This window comes from Sorex fumeus, unplaced genomic scaffold (assembly GCF_029834395.1).
Source record: "Sorex fumeus unplaced genomic scaffold, SorFum_2.1 ptg000013l, whole genome shotgun sequence".
Lineage (NCBI taxonomy): Eukaryota > Metazoa > Chordata > Mammalia > Eulipotyphla > Soricidae > Sorex > Sorex fumeus.
Window position 1 is genome coordinate 33,733,881 of NW_026606070.1, and position 19,680 is coordinate 33,753,560.

Below are 19,680 nucleotides of genomic sequence, written 5' to 3' on the forward strand. Positions count from 1 at the left end.
GAACTCGGGTCGGCCATGTTGGCTGGCTGTGTTCAGGGCAAATGCCCTACCGCTATGCTATCGCTCCAGCCCCACACTGTATATAAATACAATAATTCAAAATTAAAATAATTTTATTCATATTTCACAAAAAATCCTAGTTGAAAATAAAAAAATCTAGTAATAGCATGTCAAGTTGGTAGCTTCTATCTTAATAAGAAAATACATTCTGCAGGATATTCCCAGCCCATGTAGTCTATCAATTTCTATGATTTAACTCTGAAGCAAGCATCCACCTAAATATCATTGGAAATTATACTAGCAATTGCATTGAGTTTAATTAATATTTCTCTATCCATTTGTGCAGAGCCATAGTTATACAGATTCTTTAGTATGTAGAAATGCTGCACAATCAAAATGAAAAGCACAATTAATCAAAGTAAATTTATATGCAATGACTTCAAACACAGGAGGACAGGTGTTATCTGTATTATATTTAAAGCCATTCTCTTCCACATATCCATGAACTAGGTTATTAATTAGCCTTCAAAGCTTGTGGTTACACAGTTTTTAGGGGTGTCTCAAAAAAAAGGTACTGGCACACCACTTAGGTAATACGCACCAGTAACTCACCAAGGACTGGAAAGGATTTTTCAGATTTCTGAATACCGTCTATGCTTCAATTTTTCATCTTGTCTTCATCCTCCCATACCCAGCTTCTAAAATTAGTTCTTACCACATTAAGCCAGAAGTTTTCAGCTGACCAGTATTAACCTTTATTGTGAATCTTCTGTCTCCCCTCATCAGTCTCAAATCAGTCAGTTTCAACTGGAAATTTTATCCTCTAGTTTTTTCCATGGGATTTGCTTAAAAATGTTGTATGCAATTTTGTGTGTATGATTGTGTGTGTATGCTAAGAGGAATAGAAGAGCAAAGAAGTGGTGAAATGAATGGAAAGAATCTTTTATCACCATTTAGTGTGGTAGATAATTTAAAACATATATGGGTTATGACAAAATACTGTTTGAATGTGGGAGTTATGAGGAAAATTTGACATTTTAGAGCAAAATGCCATGTAGCAACAAGAATATAATTACAGGAAAAATGGCTATATGTTATATACATATATAGCATGTTTTTGACTTTATGTTTTCAAACTTGAAAAGTCTCCTAGCTATTTTTTTAAAATCTAATATACTCATTCAAAATTGCTCATGTTTTATTTTCATTATTTTTACTGTCATCTACATTGTTGTCATCATTCAATTTATTCTTTAATATTTTCAAGTGCTCTTACAAATATTGAGATTCCAGATACCATTATGCAGCTGATACTTAAAAGATCAAAAGTCGCCACGGTCTTTAAAGCTGATGAAAAGTTATGTAGATATATTTCTGTTTGTGTGTGTGTACCTTCATAGTTGTTATAAAGTAATTTCGTGTTTGAAAAATTACTGTACCATGTAATAAAGTTGTTTCTATGGAAACAGTTCATCATTCATAATCCACACAAAAGAAAATTACAGGTGAAGTTTTAAGGTATACCTGGCTCAGAAACTATTCATCTATGAATAAAAAATACCATTATTACTAACACATTTTATAGCTAGAAAAATTTTAGACTTACAACAAATTTTATTATTATTAAATTCCTATAATATGCTACAAGCGACATAGGAAGAATATAAAGATTGTAATCTTAAACTTACAGTAGCTTACATAATGCATGGGGATGCGGGTACAAAGTTAATCAAAACTTTACATGGAATGAAATATTAACAGCAAGTTAATGTAAGATCCTTTTAGAGTCTTTTAAGAGTTTTTATTCTCATGCCCCTTTTATCTTTGACCATATTCTCTCTAGTGTGGCCATAGTAAAGTTTTCGCAGAAAAAAGTTTCAGTTCCCTTTAGGGTTTCAAGGAGTTCTGGCAGCATTTGGACATAGAATGTACTGTGAGAGCTAAGATGGTCTCTGGTTAAATGATGGTCTCTGGCATGAGAAAATGTTCTAGGCACAAGTAGGGAATAAAAAATGTCATTGAGGGGCTGGACAGAGTGTAGGGTGTCTGCCTTGCACGCGGTCGACCCGAGTTCGATTCTCAGCATCACATATGGTCCCCTGAGCACCTCCAGGAGTAATTCCTGAGTGCAGAGCCAGGAGTAACCCCTGTGCATCGCCAAGTGTGACCCAAAAAGCAAAAAAAAAAAAAAGTCATTGAACTGTTTCTATGGAAACCACAGTTTTTTCTGTTGATCAGAGAACTGTATATCAGTGCCTTGAAAATAATAGATCATAAGATTAAAAACAACAAAATATGTGAGTCACAGGATTAGAGCAAGCAGAGACCCTAAGATTTGAACAAACGATTTCCATGTTTCCAGGAAAGATCTCAAATAAATTCTCATTCAAGCAGATTTCACTCCTATCAAGCAACTTCCCTGATTAGTCCAGTCAGCAACAAGAGCGAGGCACCTAACCTTAAACTTTCTGCTGTATCTGAAAGACTTTAAAGCATACTGTTTTTCAGTTGATTCGGGGATTAATAGCTGATTGTTAGCCGCTAACCAAGAACACATTTTAATTTAATATAATTCTTTAACTGATTCTCTGCCTTGTCTTCCTAAACTAAACAATGAAGAATGAACTGGTTTTTTGAGTAGATATCCTCTTTTCAGTGGTCAAGATTAGATTAGGGGGAACGTGACTTTGTTGGATTTTATTTTAATTCATTCCAACCATGTCATTCCAATGTCTCTGTTCTTGACCAATGCTCCTGGGAGTCAGGTTTTAATTGTCTGACTGCTAAGCTGCATTTCTTAGAAGATGCTGTTGGCCTGACTTTTGCTGCTTATTATACCCACTCTCATTTCAGTACCCAATATACTCTTCACAACAACTCACACTGCTTTCATGTGATGGAAACACACGAAACACATAGAAACACAATGTTTCAGAAGAGCTCTGAATGACTTTAAGAATGCAGTGAAGAAGATAGCAAACATGATTAAGTGGGCTCCCCAGATATCTTTGCCCCCACTTACTTGGTTTTACAAAAACAGAATACAAAGATCACTTCCTGGAGGAATTTGAAAACTGTGTGATAAATCCTATCAGGGAACCATGGTGAACTTAATATAGTATATACTGATGTTGACTCCTTGCAATGCAAACCTGAAACTTAAGTGTGCCAATGCAATGTTGCTCCAGGAGTAACTTACCTCCTTGTAGGTAAGTTACAGTATTGCTAAATAAATTAAGCAACACCGTTTTCTGTCTTTGGTCAACACTTTTTCTTCAGATCTCTAAGTGATCTATTTCAGCCACTGCACTTACACATTGGTTCCCTTCTCCCAGTAAAACTTATCACACAAAACAGCAAAACTTGGCTTTATCAAGAGAGTTTCAACCTCCATTTTCTATCCCTTAGTCCCTTAGTAAATTATGAGAACTTGCTCTAGTTTTTCTTTTAATCCTGGAAATATATACACTTCTTGAGGAACAAGTTGGTAGGTGCTTTCTCTCTCCCTGGGGCTGATGGAACCACATGTACCCATCAGATACTGCAGAATCTCATAGGGTTTCTACACAATTTTTTCGCTGTTTACTTTCATCATTTACCAGTCAAAGAATCCTAATTTGCTGCTGTTTTAATATCTTTTTTAAAACTACTTTCCATTAATCAAGCTACTTAAAGTAGAAATTTTAAGAAGTCCATAACCGTCCTCGGGACTATGAAATAGTCTTAATTTCTAAACTAAGAACACTGGCCCCAGTTTCTGTCTGTTCTACATTGTCTTCAATATATTTACTGTGATGGTAGGTTAGAAGTACAAAGCTTAGCACATGCTCAAATCTGTAAGAATGTGTATGTGTATGTATAATTTTAAAGTGTTATATAAAACAAGTATAAAACTTTTTATAAAAATGAAAAATAAATATATAACTACAGTAAGTATACATTTTATATGGTTCCTCATCTAAGAAATAACCATCATTTCTTCGTATTCTTAATATATACAAAGAAAACATTTATAGAGTAGGTTGTTTTTATACACATCAGAACATTCAGTAATACTGTCTTACACTTTGTTTTGAGCATTCTGTCTTACTTCTTGATAATCTTCTCAGTGTTATTCAAGTTCTCACAATAGAAAATTACCTTATATCCCTGAACATTCCATGCTGTTCTCAGATATACCTAACAATGTTTCAAATTCTTCCAAGAATAAAAATCTTCACCCCAAGAAAAGAGATTTTTTAAAAATGATTCATTTTTTAAAGATATGTAAGATTCAAAAGTACAAAGGCTACATATTTTTTATTCATGACAATAGTTGAATGAATTGTCTTGGGAAAAATGCACTTTAATTTTAAACTTATAAAACAATAAATTTTATTGAGGGTGTAAGGGTGTGGGCTATATTGAACACTCAGAGGAGCAGTAGAAAAAAATTCAGTCGAGTAGTAGAAAACACAAGAAGAAAAAATCTGAGGATTTATGAGATTAAAAATGGAGTAATTGTTCTCGTGAAAGAAAATCTACTCTTCACTCTTATGGTTTTGCCTTTTTGGGGGGGGGTCACACCCAGCGATGCACAGGGGTTATTCCTGGGTCTGCACTCAGGAATTATCCCAGCAATGCTCAGGGGACCACATGGGATGCTGGGAATCTAACCCGGGTCCGCCACGTGCAAGGCAAGCGCCCTACCCACTGTGCTATTGCTCCAGCCCACATTTTGCCTTTTTCTAAGTTGTTATAAGTGACACCAAATAACTGAAAATTCTCATGAACATTTCTGTAAAGTTCTGAATGTCAGATTATTATATACTTTTATTGACTTTCTGTAATAGAGAGAAGTAAAAAATATACCATAAAATGAATAATTTTAAAAAATGAAATATCAAATTAAAAATCAGTAGTAAACACTACAAAAACATCATACAGAAACCACTAAAAATCTATCATAAAATTTTAAAGATTCTTTTTTCTTTTATCCTCAAATATTAAAAGGTTATTCGATGTCTCTGATTTAAAGTCAAGTGAGTAGAAAATATTTTGTGCCATGTATTTTTCTTTTGAAATGTTTCTCTTCATAATAAAAAAATTCAGTAACGTCCATTTTGAGAGTTCTATCAAGACATTGGGATTCTGCCAAAACAAGAAAAAAACATGAAATAGTACATATTTGATACTTGGTGTTATTTGGCTGAAATGTACAGCTTGTCTCCCAGACCACCTGTTGGAAATATTTTAGGAGGATGTGGTAAATGCCTTGATACCCAAAAATTTGAAAATTATATTTTATGTGTGTCTCATGGTATTTGTTGAACATTTTATTGGTTTGTCAATACTAGATAAAAGTTCCCAGTATGAATGCAATGGAAAACATCTTACAGAAATAGTTCTGATTTGATCTTTGTCTCAATGTTTAATATAATATAAACCAGTAATCAATACAATCTTATTTTTTGTTTGATTTGGGATTTGGAGAATATATCCAATAGTCTTCAAGGTTTATTCCTGGTTCTATGGTCAGGGATCACTCTGGCAATGCTCAGAGGACCACATGTTGATGCTGGAGATAAAATCAGAAAAGCAGAATACGAATACAAGGCAAGAACATTAACATTTGTTTTCTCTCTCTCTCTCTCTCTCTCTCTCTCTCTCTCTCTCTCTCTCTCTCACTCTCTCTCTCTCTCTCTGGCCATTCAAATCTCATTTTAAAGAGCATTGATGCAACATTTCTTGTTGCTATTTTTAAGAATGAGTTTCTAAAAGAAAAAAATAGATGATAATACTTTACCAATCAAAATAGTTATTCAATTTTCAGCAAAACAAATGAACAAACAAAAGAAAGACAAAAGCCAGCTCAACAAAAGCAAAGGAGAAATTAGTGATCACTAAAGGGGAATGTACTAGGAAGAGATAAGAGAAGGGTGTCAACCTCATGGTGTTAAATGGAAACTAGATTTTGGGTGCTGCTTCTGAGGTAGTGGACTCATTCATCAAGTGATAATCATGTATACCTAAAATTTGTATGTTGTTACAAAATTCTTCTTTTTAAAGAAATGTTAATTAAGACCTCACAGACATCATCATTATTGCCCTACTCCCAGGAGACCATCATAATTTACACAGACCGGGAATTTAATAAACGCATTGATTGACACATCTAACAGAATATAATAGAATGAAAAGTATCTAATTATAGGTCAGGGTCACAGAGATAGCACAGTGGAGATGGACCTTGTCTTGAATGCCACCTACCTGGGCTCAATCTTTGGCACCAAATACAGTCCCCCAAGTCCCACCAAGAGTGATCCCTGAGCTTTGGAGCAGGAATTAAGTCCTGTGCACTGCAGGTAAGCACCAAAACAATACATAAAAATCATTAACATCTAAATTTACGATAGCACAGTGGGTAGGGCGTTCACCTTACACGCAGCCAACATAGCCGACCCGAGTTCGATTCCTCTGCCCCACTCGGAGAGCCCGGCAAGCTACCGAGAGTATTCGATATGCCAGACACAGTAACAACAAAGTCTCCAATGGAGACGTTACTGGGCCCGCTCGAGCAAATCGACGATCAACGGGAGGGCCTTTACCTTTTTACCTTTATTTGAATTAGAAAATGGTTTAACTGTTATGTAATTTACCTTACTTATTAAGAGAAATCTCAGGGTATGGTGCTGCCGGCACATCAACCTGTACCTGCGGGGTGAGTGTGTCAGCAGTCAGATGGTGCTTTCAGGCTTCTTGACACCCAAAAATGGCTGCTGTGCCTTTGTCTGGGCCCCAACAACTTGGGAACAAGTTTACCAATAAACTAAATGGTTGAAAGTTAAGTCTGTGAAAGCCTTGCCCACAAACCACCTCCGGCTCAGGTATACAAGCTCATTTATTTGCCTTATTTCAGATACCCATAGAAAATCTCGAAAGAGGTCAAAAGCCACAGTTAACCTCGGACTTGAGCATGACCTAACAGACTGGGGCAAATCAGAGCTGGGCAGAATGGCCTGGTGATCCCCCAAGCAGAAAACCCTAGGAGCCATTTGCTTCCACAATCCAAAATAGCCACCATACCCCCGTCCTGACTCCACTGTCTCAGGATGGACCTCACCAAGATATAATCTGCTGAAAATTCTGGTATTCAGGTTTTATGACTGAAATCTTCAGGCTTTTTGGGGGTCGGGATGGACTACCATTCTCCACCTCCCTGTACTTCTGGAAATCTCAACAGTCATTCAAAGCTGCCACTCAATTGAAAATCTGCTCCAGCTTTACAGTCTTGATAAAATTACCAAATGCCCCAAGCAAACACCATGACTTCTTAGCACCTGTGTCGCAAACCATAATGCATAAAAGGAAAAGGAGAGAGAGAGTATGAAAGGAAATACCTCCCATAGAGGTAGGCTGGGGGTAGGGGTTTAAAGGTTTGAGATGGTGGTAGAGAAATGGGGGACATTGGTGGTGGGAAAAGTACACTGGTGGAGGGAGGGGTAGTGGATCATTGTATGACTGAAACACAGTTATGAACAACTTTGTAATGGTCTATCCCATGGATATCCAATTTAAAAAATTTTAAAAAAAGTAATGTGGAGTTCATGCCCAATTCAATCAGCTTAATCAATGACTGAATAAATAGCAGTATTACATTTAAAAAAGGAAAGAGAAATCTGAGACTCAGAGAAGTCAAATTATTCACTCAATTTATCTGTAAGTTTCAGAATTCCATTTAATTCATCTCAATCTAAGTTTTTTCCTCAGTTTCTCCATCTGTAATGCCTTCCTAAAATCAAAGATGCAAAGAGCACTAGCATAAAATATTTGATGACCATCCATATACAATATAATGTGTAACAGAAATGATGTTATTTATTTTATTTCATTATATACCATACCAATTTTATTATATACCTTAAAATATGGCTCTGTAATATTAAGAATACAGGTTTAAAATTATGAACTCAAGCTTTTAATCTTGATATACTTGCTTTGATATGATTTATGATATAAAAAATATCTTTCTATTATCCCTAAATAGAAAGGCAAAGGAAAGTTTCCTCTTCTCATTCTTTCCAAATGGTATAATATTAAAAGCCATCACCTAAAAGAAAGACCTGTTTGATACCCACGTAAGAGGAAACTGCATATCTTTATTTAACTGCTGCTATCTATTCTTAACTTTAAATGGTACTGACCTATTTGTTCTATCTGCAAAGGAGTTCTAGTATAACCTCAGAATATTCCAACCACAGCAACAGGATGTTTAGGCTATTTTACAAAGCTATCTCGGGTTCCTGTGTGAAGGGGAAAGAGTTTGCAGTGTTCCTTATTCCAAAGAAGAAAAGTCTCTGATGATCACCAAAGCATCAAGATAGTGTGGTTGTAGTCTGTATGCTTGGCAATACTTTCACAGTTATCAATAAAGGTTGGCTGATTCACAAGTAATGGCACACTTAGCAGGACAGCTTTTTAGATGAAGTCAATCCCCATCATCTAGGTTCTTGCCTTGTACCATTTTCCTTTTAAGCATGCTATTTAACTACCTGGATATTACCTTGAAATTTAATTTGGAAACTTGGAAGGATAACATTGCTAAGAAAAATTTAACAGATAAAATAATTTCTTAACACTGCTAGAGTCGGACGAATATACTATGAATTTTTTCAAGTCTAAGTACTGTCTATGTAGCAGCAATAGGCATCATCAATCTAGGAGTTGTTAGAAATGTATAGTACAAGTCCCACTGCAGACCTCTTGACTCAAATTGTGTTTTAATGGCTTAATATTGCTACTCAGCAATTTACACAATAAAGACAGAAAAAGACAGGTTTGGAAAAATAAGTTTTTTGCTGGGAAGGGTGTCAGGCCCATTCAGATGGTTATTATTTTGCATCATCAAGATGAGCGTAATTAGAATTACAATCTAGTTTTCTTGTTTGTTCAGTGTACTACCTATGAAAGCATTCATGGTTACATCTAACCATGCAAGAAGGAAGAAAAGAATCAATAACCCATGATAGTCACCTGTTATTGAGCATAGCTGAGGTTGAATCTTACTTTGAGTCAAGATTTAATAGATGTAAAGTATTCTAGAGGGTATTACTTGTACCATCCTTTCTTTAGATCAAGACATAGAGCTAAGTTGGGACACTACAGTGATAGTCAAAATCTGTCATTTTAATAAGAAGAAACAAGATTCATTGGATTCTGAAGCACCAGAATTCAACTTCCAATTTATATGTAATTGATATTGTGTTTCCCCAATTTATTACTAAAAGAAATATTCTTATTACTATTTATATTTTATGAAGCTTATATTAGGAGATATTCATAATTTCTACAGCAATTTCTAGGGTATTACCACCTTCTACTCCAGCTTCATCCTATCCATATTTAATTCATTTAGAACGAGTGAATTGTGTGATGTGCATGTGTAGTTATAATTATATGACTTGGCAGAAATTATTAAAGGAGAGAATTTTGAAGTTTTAATTATATATTAATGAAAATCATCACAGTTTTTAAAATGATAATTCAGAAAATTCTAACGATATTTATTTACTATTATATGTATTATATATACTTGGTACCACAATAAAAATATTTTATTTATTTAATAATAACATTATTTGAAAGGAAAAATCTTTTTCTCAATATTTTTTCCTGCATCAAAATTACTCTTCAGAGTATTTTTTTGCTCAGAATAAAAAATAACTTGATTGCAAGTCTTTACTATAAAATTTCTCATTTCTCTTAGTATGGGGAAAGCATTTTATATTCTAAGGAACATGAATTAGAAAATACTCGATGTGGTGTTAGTCTATTATGCGGCAATGCACTCAGTTGAAGTGGGTATACATTTCACTGTGGGTATCACAGGAAAAGAACAAAAAAATTAATAAAACTTATTTCTCCAGCCCATTAATGTTCAATTATCATGTCATTTCCTCATACATAAAATGGGTTTATAATAGGCATCATGAAGGAATATATTAAATTAATCAACCTTTCACTATGCATTTTATCCTTAATTCTCTTTAAAAGTATTTATATTTTATTTATGTTCCTTTTTAATATTGATGAATTGTTTTATCCTATAACCTCAAAAATTACTGGTTATCAGGGTGTTGAGGCATACCTTATATAAAAGTAGTATATCTTATTTCCCAAAGACATTTCATCCTTCAAACATTATTCATAACCAGAGCAAATTAAAAAAAATAGTTTAACCAGCACTAAGCCTCCAGGTTGCATTTACATAGATCCCCCCAATTCTAAAATTCCTTTGTTTTCATTTATTGAAGTTATTTCCAATCCCTTTTTTTTTTCAGTATTGTGTCATAGATCTAGAAGATAAATTTAATCTCGGTTCTTATTAGTAACTAATTAAAAAGAGAAGCAAGGGAATATGTCAATCAAGATTTAGCATTTTCTAGTGTATATAACGGTTTCTAAATTTCTTTCACGTCTCTAGCATCATTGTATAAGGTAATGATATTTTCGAAGAGTTTATTGTTTAACGGCTTATTTGTTGCTAGATATTTTTAAATCAAGTACATACACACATGGTGCAGTGAATAAATAGGCTGTATATTTCTATTATTAGAATTGCCTTCCAGTGGTACTGCAGTTAAATATATTCTTTTTTCTTCTTGAGCTATGAATTCGGTTAAGTACGTGTTTGTATGGAGCTTTTTATCATGGTGGGTGTTTGGTTGACAATAACTTCCTTATTCCTTTTGTCTCAAATCAGTTATAAAACAGTTTATTCCAAAAAAGCATAGTGCCCTCAAAAAGGTAAACCAATGGTAGAAAAAAAATCTTTTCTTTTTTGCCTTATGAGTATATTGTTCTGAATCTTTTCTTATTTTTCAAATCACCGATATGCGTATTAACAATTTTTAATCACTAAAATATCATTTCCTAAGAAAATATATCTATAGCACAAGCAATTGGTTAGATCAGATATGATCTGTATATAAATAGATGTTACATTCTCGTATTACATTTCCCTCTTTTGGTTGCTATGTGATAGTGACAGGCATGTAGAAATATTATAAACCAATACGTTAAAATGTACGTCAATTCAAAGATTGTTCACTGTGTATTCACTTAAAAATTTTTGATACTACAGAGATTATATTAAAAGTAACATTTCACACAAGACTTAAATTTTAAAGCAAGAGATGCTTGCATGTATAAGACAGAACTCCCATCCCATAGACATGTTTCTCACTTCTGTGAAATAAAGACAAACCTCAAACCTATTAAACCTTGCCATATTAAAATGACACACTATCAATGAACTGAAAAGATAAATCACTAGCCTTTACAACTCCAGCGTGAAAAATACCCAAAGATTTGTCTTTAAGCTATTCAGGCCATAAAAATTTCTGTTGCCACTATTTTTATTGCAGTTGTAATATATATGTATATATTACAACTGCAATAAAAATGGCACTTGATCACATAGATCTAGATATTCTCTGGGTGGCTGATTCTAGAAAAGCAACAGGCTTCTCCCTTTCCCTTACAATAAGCAACAGTTAGAAACTCTAAAAAGTAGAAACTGCTTTTCCGGGTTTTTGGAAAGAGGCAATAACGATTTCCATTAATGATTCCCGGTAACTGATTCCCATGTGTTTTGCAACAGCTTCAACATAGAGAGAGGAAAAGAGAAGAGAGGAGAGGGAAAGGGGGAGAGAGAGAGAGAGAGAGAGAGAGAGAGAGAGAGAGAGAGAGAGAGAAAGAGAGAGAATAGGGGAGAGATTTAACCCCTTTGAAATTAAAGGATTTTGCTGTTACAATCACCCCAATTCTTTTTAATCATCAGACATTTTAAGGCATGCTTAGGTTTCCAGGGTAACCAATAACTTGACCCATCCTTTGGCAACTTCAATTCGCAAGATGCAGTCAAAACAAATCCATCCTCGCTCAAGTGGGAAGACCAACAACCCCCCCCCACACACACACACAAACACACATACACCCCCACCCCCACCCCCACCCCCCCCCCCCCCCCAAGCAGGACTAGGCACTTCCTTAACAACAAACTGTTGTCTTGGACTGGTCTCAGCCCGTGGTTCCAGTCACAACAGTGGGCTAGGGCCTGGGGATTGGTATTGAACACTGAGACCTCTCTAAGGCTCAGTCTGGTCCAGGAGTGTTTAGCGGGCAGAGGCGGGAGCCGGGATTGGCTCTCGCGGCCCACCGGCGGGGGATGCTAGCGCAGGCCTCCGGGCCGCCAGCAGGTGGCGCCCTGCACATCGCGACCCCTCCAAGGAAACCCGGCGAAAGGAGCGCTCAGACTCCGCCCAGCCCGCGCCTCCCGCGCCGCCGTCACCGTCCGTCCGCGGAGAGTGCCGAGCACGCTCTCCCGAGCACCGCAGTCGGCCGTGTTCCGTGTCCAACATGCGAATCGAGGGGCCACGGGCTGTGTGCGTGCGTGCGTGCGTGCGTGTGTATGCATGTGTGTGTGTGTGTGTGTGTGTGTGTGTGTCCGCGCGCGCGCGTGCCAAAGTGGGGAGCGCGCGTAGAGCGGGACTCCCCGAGCCGGGTGGGGTGATGACCGCGCAGGAAACGCAGAGGACAGGAGGGGGACCCGTGCCTTTAGCATCTGCGTAAGCCTGGCCGCCACGGGGCCGGCGGGGACGCCACTCACTCACCATGTTCACTTCGGAGACCATGTCTATGCTGGCGACGTCGATCCGCATCCCGACGTCTACTGGGGGCCCTAGGGGAGGGGAAGCGGGTGGCACGTTACAACCATCTGCTTGGAGGGGTCATAAATTGAGGAAGGGCTGTGGGGGCGGGGGGAACATGCCCATGCCGGAGCTGACTACGTTCTGGATGGGCTGACTCCCCCCTCTCCCCTTCCCTTTGGGGGACACGGAGGGAAGACAGGTATGGACACACGCGTGATGCAGTGACTATGCAGAGGGTGTGTCATGTCGTGTTGAGCCGGCAGGAGAAGGTCGGATGTTGCTGAGGTTACATCCACCTGTTACTGGAGGTTGTGTATGTGTGTATGTGGAGTGCGTGCGCGCGCGTGTGCGTGTGTGTGTGTGTGTGTGTGTGTGTGTGTGTGTGTGTGTCCAGGGCGTAAGGCGTAGTGAACGCTTATGAAAATTGCATGTCTTTTCTTTCTTTCTCTCTCTCTTTTTTTTTTAAATAAAGCATTTATCAGTGACTGGAAGGGAGAACTAGATGTGGGTTACAGGTTGATAAAAGATGAAGCATTTACCTCCAAAGTCCGGCCGCAAGCGAATGTCATATCCTTTGAGCAATCTGTCAACGGTCTCTTTCACGTATGACATGTTGCTGGGCTCGTTGGCACTGGAGGAAGGAAGTAGGGACTGGACTGAGAATGACTACAAACTGCGAGCAGACATGAAAAAGAGACAGGCACATCTAGCCCCCCAAATAACAAGCTACATATCCAACAAGCACGGGGGGAAAAGAAAGAAAAAGAAAAATGCCCTGGAAAAAAAAAGAGAGAGAAAAAGAAACATTTAAGAAACGGCAGCTCACCTGTGTCCACAGCAGACCATGGCAATCATCACAGGGAAAGAGAGAATCCCCAAACTCTCTCGATTTTGTACAGTCCACATTACTAACTCTGATGAAAAGAATTGTCTTTTCTGCGAAGCTTCAAGGAATGCAACTTAGTCGGCGGCAGGGCAGTAATTCCCGAATGGACCTGCGCATGCGCAGAGGAGGCTCACTACCAAAAGACACCTTGTGCCTGGCAAACAATATTCCTAGTGGAACAGGCAACAGATTTCAATCCCTTTAAAGTTCCTGTTTGTGGCGATCCGCGTCCTGCGGGTAGTCGGAGATATCCTGCTGTTTGCGAGTTTGCGGATCCCAAGCGCAGCCGGTTTTCTTTTTTGTGGTGCTTCTTCGTGCACTGGAGGGTGGCTCTGTTCATTTCCTTCCTGCTCACAACCTGATTTTGTTGTTGTTGTTGTTGTTTTTTGCTATTTTTTTTTTAAACTCAACTCCGGGGGATTGGGGAAAGACTGCCTGTGATTGGCATCTTTCGTTGACAGTCACGGTGGCCCTGGAATTGGAAGTCTGGAGGCGGGCGATGATATTCTAGTTGCTAGCATGTGTGTTTGTGTGATGGAGTGTGGGGGAGAAGTGAGTGGAAAGGGAGAGAGGGGAACGAAGGGAAAGAGCAGAGGGAACTCAGGTTGTATTTGACGGCTGCCAGAATCAGGTCTCCTTGGGAGGCATTTTAGGGCATCTGTTTTAGTGTGCTGTTTTTCCAAAGGAGAGGAGGAGGGCCAGACCAAGTTTTTCACTCACTCCCCTTTTCTTTCCCCTCCTCCCCTCTTCCTCCGCCCCCCACACAGGCACACACTCTCTCTCTCTCTCTCTCTCTCTCTCTCTCTCTCTCTCTCTCTCTCTCCTTTCTTTTCTCTCTCAGCTAAGGAAGTGAGGCAAGTTAGCTTTTGGAACAGTCTTTTAGTTTTTTGTTTTCTTTCTCTTCTTTTTTTTTTTTCCAGAAAGGCCATGCTAAGTAAGTTCTACTTTTCTTCTGGGCTCTAGCAAAGTACTCCCAATCCCATACGTTCAGAGTGTTAGTTGAAAAAAAAAATGACCTGGATATCGTTGAAAAGAGAATCTAACCTCCACTGGCAAGTACGCTGGAGTTTAGGGTAAGTAAAGGTTGTTGGTGTTAAATTAAATTCAATGTCATTTGATACATGACGTTGTATACGTGTTAGACAGAAGGTCCAAGAGCTGTGCTTTGTCTATCAACTCAATGATAAATACAAACTAAATCTCACGTCTAAATCCGATTTAAAGATAGTTCTCAACTTAGGCTGGAGATAACCATAGATTTATTTAGGAAACGGAATGAAATACCTGAGTAAATTAAAAATATCTCTGGATAGTTTAAGTGGTGACAGAAAGGTTGCTAACTGTACCAGTTGAAGTAGATATTGTTTTCAGAGTATAAGAAAAGAGGGTGTATGTGTATATTTGTGTGTGTGTGTGTGTGTGTGTGTGTGTGTGTGTGTGTGTGTTGCCGGAGCCAGAAAGAGCAAACCAGAAAGGAAAGGGAACAGCCTATATCAAATCCAAGAGACTTAGTTCTGTTCTACTTGGGTAGCTCAACAAGCTCATCTCAGGAATGACCTAGCAGAATACAGAAGGAGAGAAGACTGCATGGTGAGTGATGCAGATACACAGGGGAAGCTAAGTTCAGACCAGAAGGAAAGCCCATACACTACTGTGCTGTTGCAGGTTTCTGAAAATTACAGGTTTAGATTTTAGATGGAATATTTTTTTCTGGTAGACTACTTAAGAGCAATTAATATTATTTTCTCTCTGGTTCTTGTGCCCTCCGAAACGGGTTATCTTGTTTAAATCTTGTAACAGTACAAGTGTGGTAGCTAAATTATTGTTATTTTTCACATTTAGAGATGTCAGAGAACAAAATAGGACCACGTGACTAACTTAATATCAAAATGACTACTAAATGATGAAATGAATGTCTACAGAACCAGAATTGATGGCCCTAACTACTATCCTTTGCTATGAAGCACAGATCCCAAGAGGAGCATAAGTGACCATACAGGGAACATAGCAAGAAGGACAAAAGAGTTATTACACTGCCACAGGCAAAGAAAACTAAAGTCCTGACTGTGTTTAGCATGAAGAAGTAGAAGACTACTGCAAAGTTTCAGAAGTATAACGAAGACGTCAAATTATTGGAAAGGTCAGGAACAGGAATCTTTTTAAGGTACCTAGAGAATTGTACAAACATTTGCATATGAGTAGAACTTGAAATTCTACTTATACATTAATTTTATTTGTTCGTTTGAGACTCATAACAACTTTTTTTGACTCGTAACAACTTTGAACACTGGGGACAATATTTGTACTTAATCAGATTTCTTAATTTTCTTTATTCTTCACTCTTAGTGTTCTTTAAAAGGGTAAGAAAAAAGGAATTGTGTATACTTTGTGTTCTTGCTGAAGCACTGAATTATTCTATACTGCACAATTATGTTTTCTTCTAAAGTCACACAACAGAAAGTAGGGTGTGTAGAAGCTTGCATCCTTCTTATGTTCGTGTGTTTAATCCAGAAACACTTATTTACTATTTGTTAAGTGTCATATTCCATACTAAAAGCTGGTGATAAAGCAGTGAAAAAAAGTATACAAATATAATTTGAAAACCTGCACTTTCCACCTGAAATCTGTCAATCTATCACTGAAGTTGCAAATTGTTGGCCTTGCCATCCAACTTGAATTTAGTTTGGTGTTTACTATTAGTTCTATTTATACTGCTTTTATAGGAATATATGTTTTCTAGTTGATAATAAACACCAAAAATTTACTTTTATAATAACAACCAGGTTATATATATGAATATACACACATATGTGAATGTATAAATGTTTGCTAAAGATGAGGTAGAATGAAAGATTGGGTGATTTTTTTATGTTCAAATAATAATATTTAAAGTGAGATATTATTGAATTTGACTTTAATTTTATTTATTGAGAGAGGGGTTTGGACCCTCTGCCAGCCAACAGTGCTTAAAAAATACTCCTGATTCTGTGCTCAGGGATCACTCCTGGCCTTGTGGGGGGGGCATATATTTTGTCAAGGATCAAACAGGGCAGCAGCATGCACAGCAAGCATCTTAACCCTTGTACTATCTCTCTGACCTTTAAATATTGTTTTTAAATTATGCCTTCTGAGTACATAAAATGTCATATAAAGAGTCACAAGGCAGTCATTATTATACCAATTATTGAGATGCTATTGAGGATGGAGCCATGGTGTCAAACACTATTTTATGTCTGTAAACTTATGAAAGATTTTTATCCATAAGCTGCAAACAAAACACTGTCTTCCCGTTGTTCATTGATTTGCTCGAGCGGGCCCACTAACGTCTCCATTTTTTTGAGACTTGTTTTTACTGTGTTTGGCATATTGAATACATCACGGGTAGCTTGCCAGGATTTGCTGTGCGGGCGAGATACTCTTGGTAGCTTGCTGGGCTCTCCAAGAGGGGCAGAGGAATCAAACCCGGCTCGACTGGGCTGGCTGTGTGCAGGCAACGCCCTACCGCTGTGCTATCACTCCAGCTAACACACTAAAAACTGTCATTTCCTCAATAGCTTATGACATATGGACTAAAAGAATTATAAAGTTAATTAATTTATTTTTAGCAACAGGGAATTTAGAATTACAGATATAATTTAGACTTCAAAATTATATAACATCTTAACAACCTGCATTTTGATAACATTTTTTTCACTGATACTTTACAATCCTTAATTTAATTTTCTTTTGGCATAGTCTACTCTTTCAAAAATTGTAGATTTTACTGAATATAGATAGTTTGTAAGCTGTCTTAATATAGCTTTTGGAACTAAATAGGAGATAAATAAACTCAAACTGTCAAAAAGAATAGTAAATAACAAAAATTTTTTAAATGATCAGATCCAGGCATAAATTTTTAATAGGCTTGGATAAAAACACTTCTGTGAAGCTGCCTTCCCTCCTTTTGAAGTTCAACTAAATTTCCATTTAATTTGTTAAAGTTTCCCCCCTAGATCCACTGGTTATCCCCCACATTTATTATGTTCTAATGATAATTTTTTGCAGGGCAGGGAGGTCCTAAAATTCAACATCTAACTAAGTTAAAATTTTCCTAAGACCAAGAAATCTTATCCATATTCTTACTCAATATGCTCATAGGTGAGACTATGGAATAAACAGTTTAAAACTGTTACTTTGGCATGGTATCAAACTTGATGAAGATCATTGTCTTTCAAATTAATCAGGCATTTATGCTTGTACTTTATAAAGTAAATGACATCTTATTGTCTGGGGCTGGAGCCATAGCACACCGGGTAGGGCGTCTGCCTTGCATGCAGCCAACATGGCCGACCCGAGTTCGATTCCTCCGCCCCTCTCGGAGAGCCCAGCAAGCTACCGAGAGTATTCGATATGCCAGACACAGTAACAACAAAGTCTCCAATGGAGACGTTACTGGGCCCGCTCGAGCAAATCGACGATCAACGGGAGGGCCTTTACTTTTTAGGGCCTTTATGCTTGTACTTATAAATATTGGGCCCAGATAAGTAATTTAAGACAAGAACTTTTTTTAAAATTTTTTTTAATTCAACTCTCGGAGAGCATGGCAAGAGAGTATCCCGCCTGCACAGCAGAACCTGGCAAGCTATCCGTGACCCATTTAATATGCCAAAAACAGTAACAATAACAGGCCTCATTCCCCTGATCCTAAAAGAGCCCCCAATGCAGCAGCATTGGAAAGGACGAGTAAGGAGAGGCTACTAAAATCTCAAGCTCTTTATGTTCCTGAAGTGAGTAGATGCCATTGGGCTACACTAGCACATGACAGGGATGAATGGAGAGGTTACTGGCACCCACTCGAGCAAATCGATGAACAACTGGGTGACAATGATACAGTGATTTTAATTCAAGGCATTGTATCATTTCATTAAAGGTGATATAGTTTTTAAAAAAATGACTAATGATTCTATTGAAAAAAAAATGGGCTTGAGAGATATCACAAGAGGTGAGTCACTTTCATAGGCCAACCCTGGTTTAATCCCCAACACCATGTATGGTTTGCCAGACATAGCCAAGCATGACCCCTGAGCACAAAGTCAAAAGTAACTTCTGAGACAAACAAAATAATCTCAAAGCTCACTGCAGAGATGCCTCTAGACTTTAAACCTGACCGATTTTATCAGGGTGCCTCAGAAAAAAACAGGCATTATCCCTTCACCTACCCCCTAAGAATCCTGGCAGCTGCCAACTTCCAGAACACACTGAGAAGCACAGGTACATGGGTTCAGTGACAGCAAACTCCAGGCCTCAAGGGATAGGTGATAGACCAGGCTGGTCCCTCTCATCACCCCCACCCCCATGGGACCCTGGAGGTCACTCTCAAGAACTGCTTCTGGCTGCTATTTAAGCCCCTTAAGGGTCATGATCCAGAGACACACAAAACAATCTCCGAACCAAGCAGCTCGCTGCAGAGATTTCTCAAGGCCCTAATTATCTAAAATTTTAGAATTCCAGGAGGGCGTAGCCACAAAAGTGGCCACACCACATCTTATACTATTCATAGAAAGCAATACAAAAGAGAGTATGAGGGAGATAATTTGCCATAGAGGCTGGGGAAGCAATGAGATGGGAAGGGAGATACTAGGGACATTGGTGGTGGAAGATGTGCACTGGTGGAGGGATGGGTGTTCGATCATTGTATGACTGAAACTCAAACATGAAAGCTTTATAATTGTATCTCACGGTGATTAATTTAAAAAAAGAGTAACTTCTAAACACAGAGCCAAGTGTAAGCCCTGAGGAAAGCCAATAATCCAAATAAATTTGACCTTTTTTGTTTAAAATGTATGTTTTATGTTATTAATAAATATTTTAAGTAATTATATTCATTAAGTTTGCTAAGTTGATATTAGTAGAAAGTTACCATTTCACAGGATGATTGTAAATCAATAACATTTGAGACATTTATATATGTAGTCAGATGCTAAAACTATAATTCTTTTTGAAGAATAAGTAACAGATACAGAATGTTTATTAATTTAGTCAAAGTCAAACACTAAATGAGAGAGAATTCAAATTTGTATTGCCTGATGATAAGCTATCCTCGGTAGCAGTACACTATTGGTT

At 37.7% G+C, this 19,680-nt stretch overlaps 1 protein-coding gene across 2 annotated transcripts in view; it reads right to left on the reverse strand.

The window, feature by feature from the left end:
• The window catches only part of GABRB1 (gamma-aminobutyric acid type A receptor subunit beta1), a 409,024-nt gene extending 395,094 nt beyond the window's left edge, over positions 1–13,930 (reverse strand). For both annotated transcript variants that reach the window (XM_056111285.1, XM_056111284.1), the window contains exons 1-3: positions 13,519–13,930; positions 13,232–13,323; positions 12,654–12,721 (exon numbers count right to left, since the gene is read on the reverse strand). In XM_056111285.1, the coding sequence (XP_055967260.1) occupies positions 12,654–12,721; positions 13,232–13,323; positions 13,519–13,598 (240 nt within the window). In that variant the 5' untranslated portion in view covers positions 13,599–13,930. The remainder of the gene's footprint in view (positions 1–12,653; positions 12,722–13,231; positions 13,324–13,518) is intronic.
• Between the last annotated feature and the right edge of the window lie 5,750 nt (positions 13,931–19,680).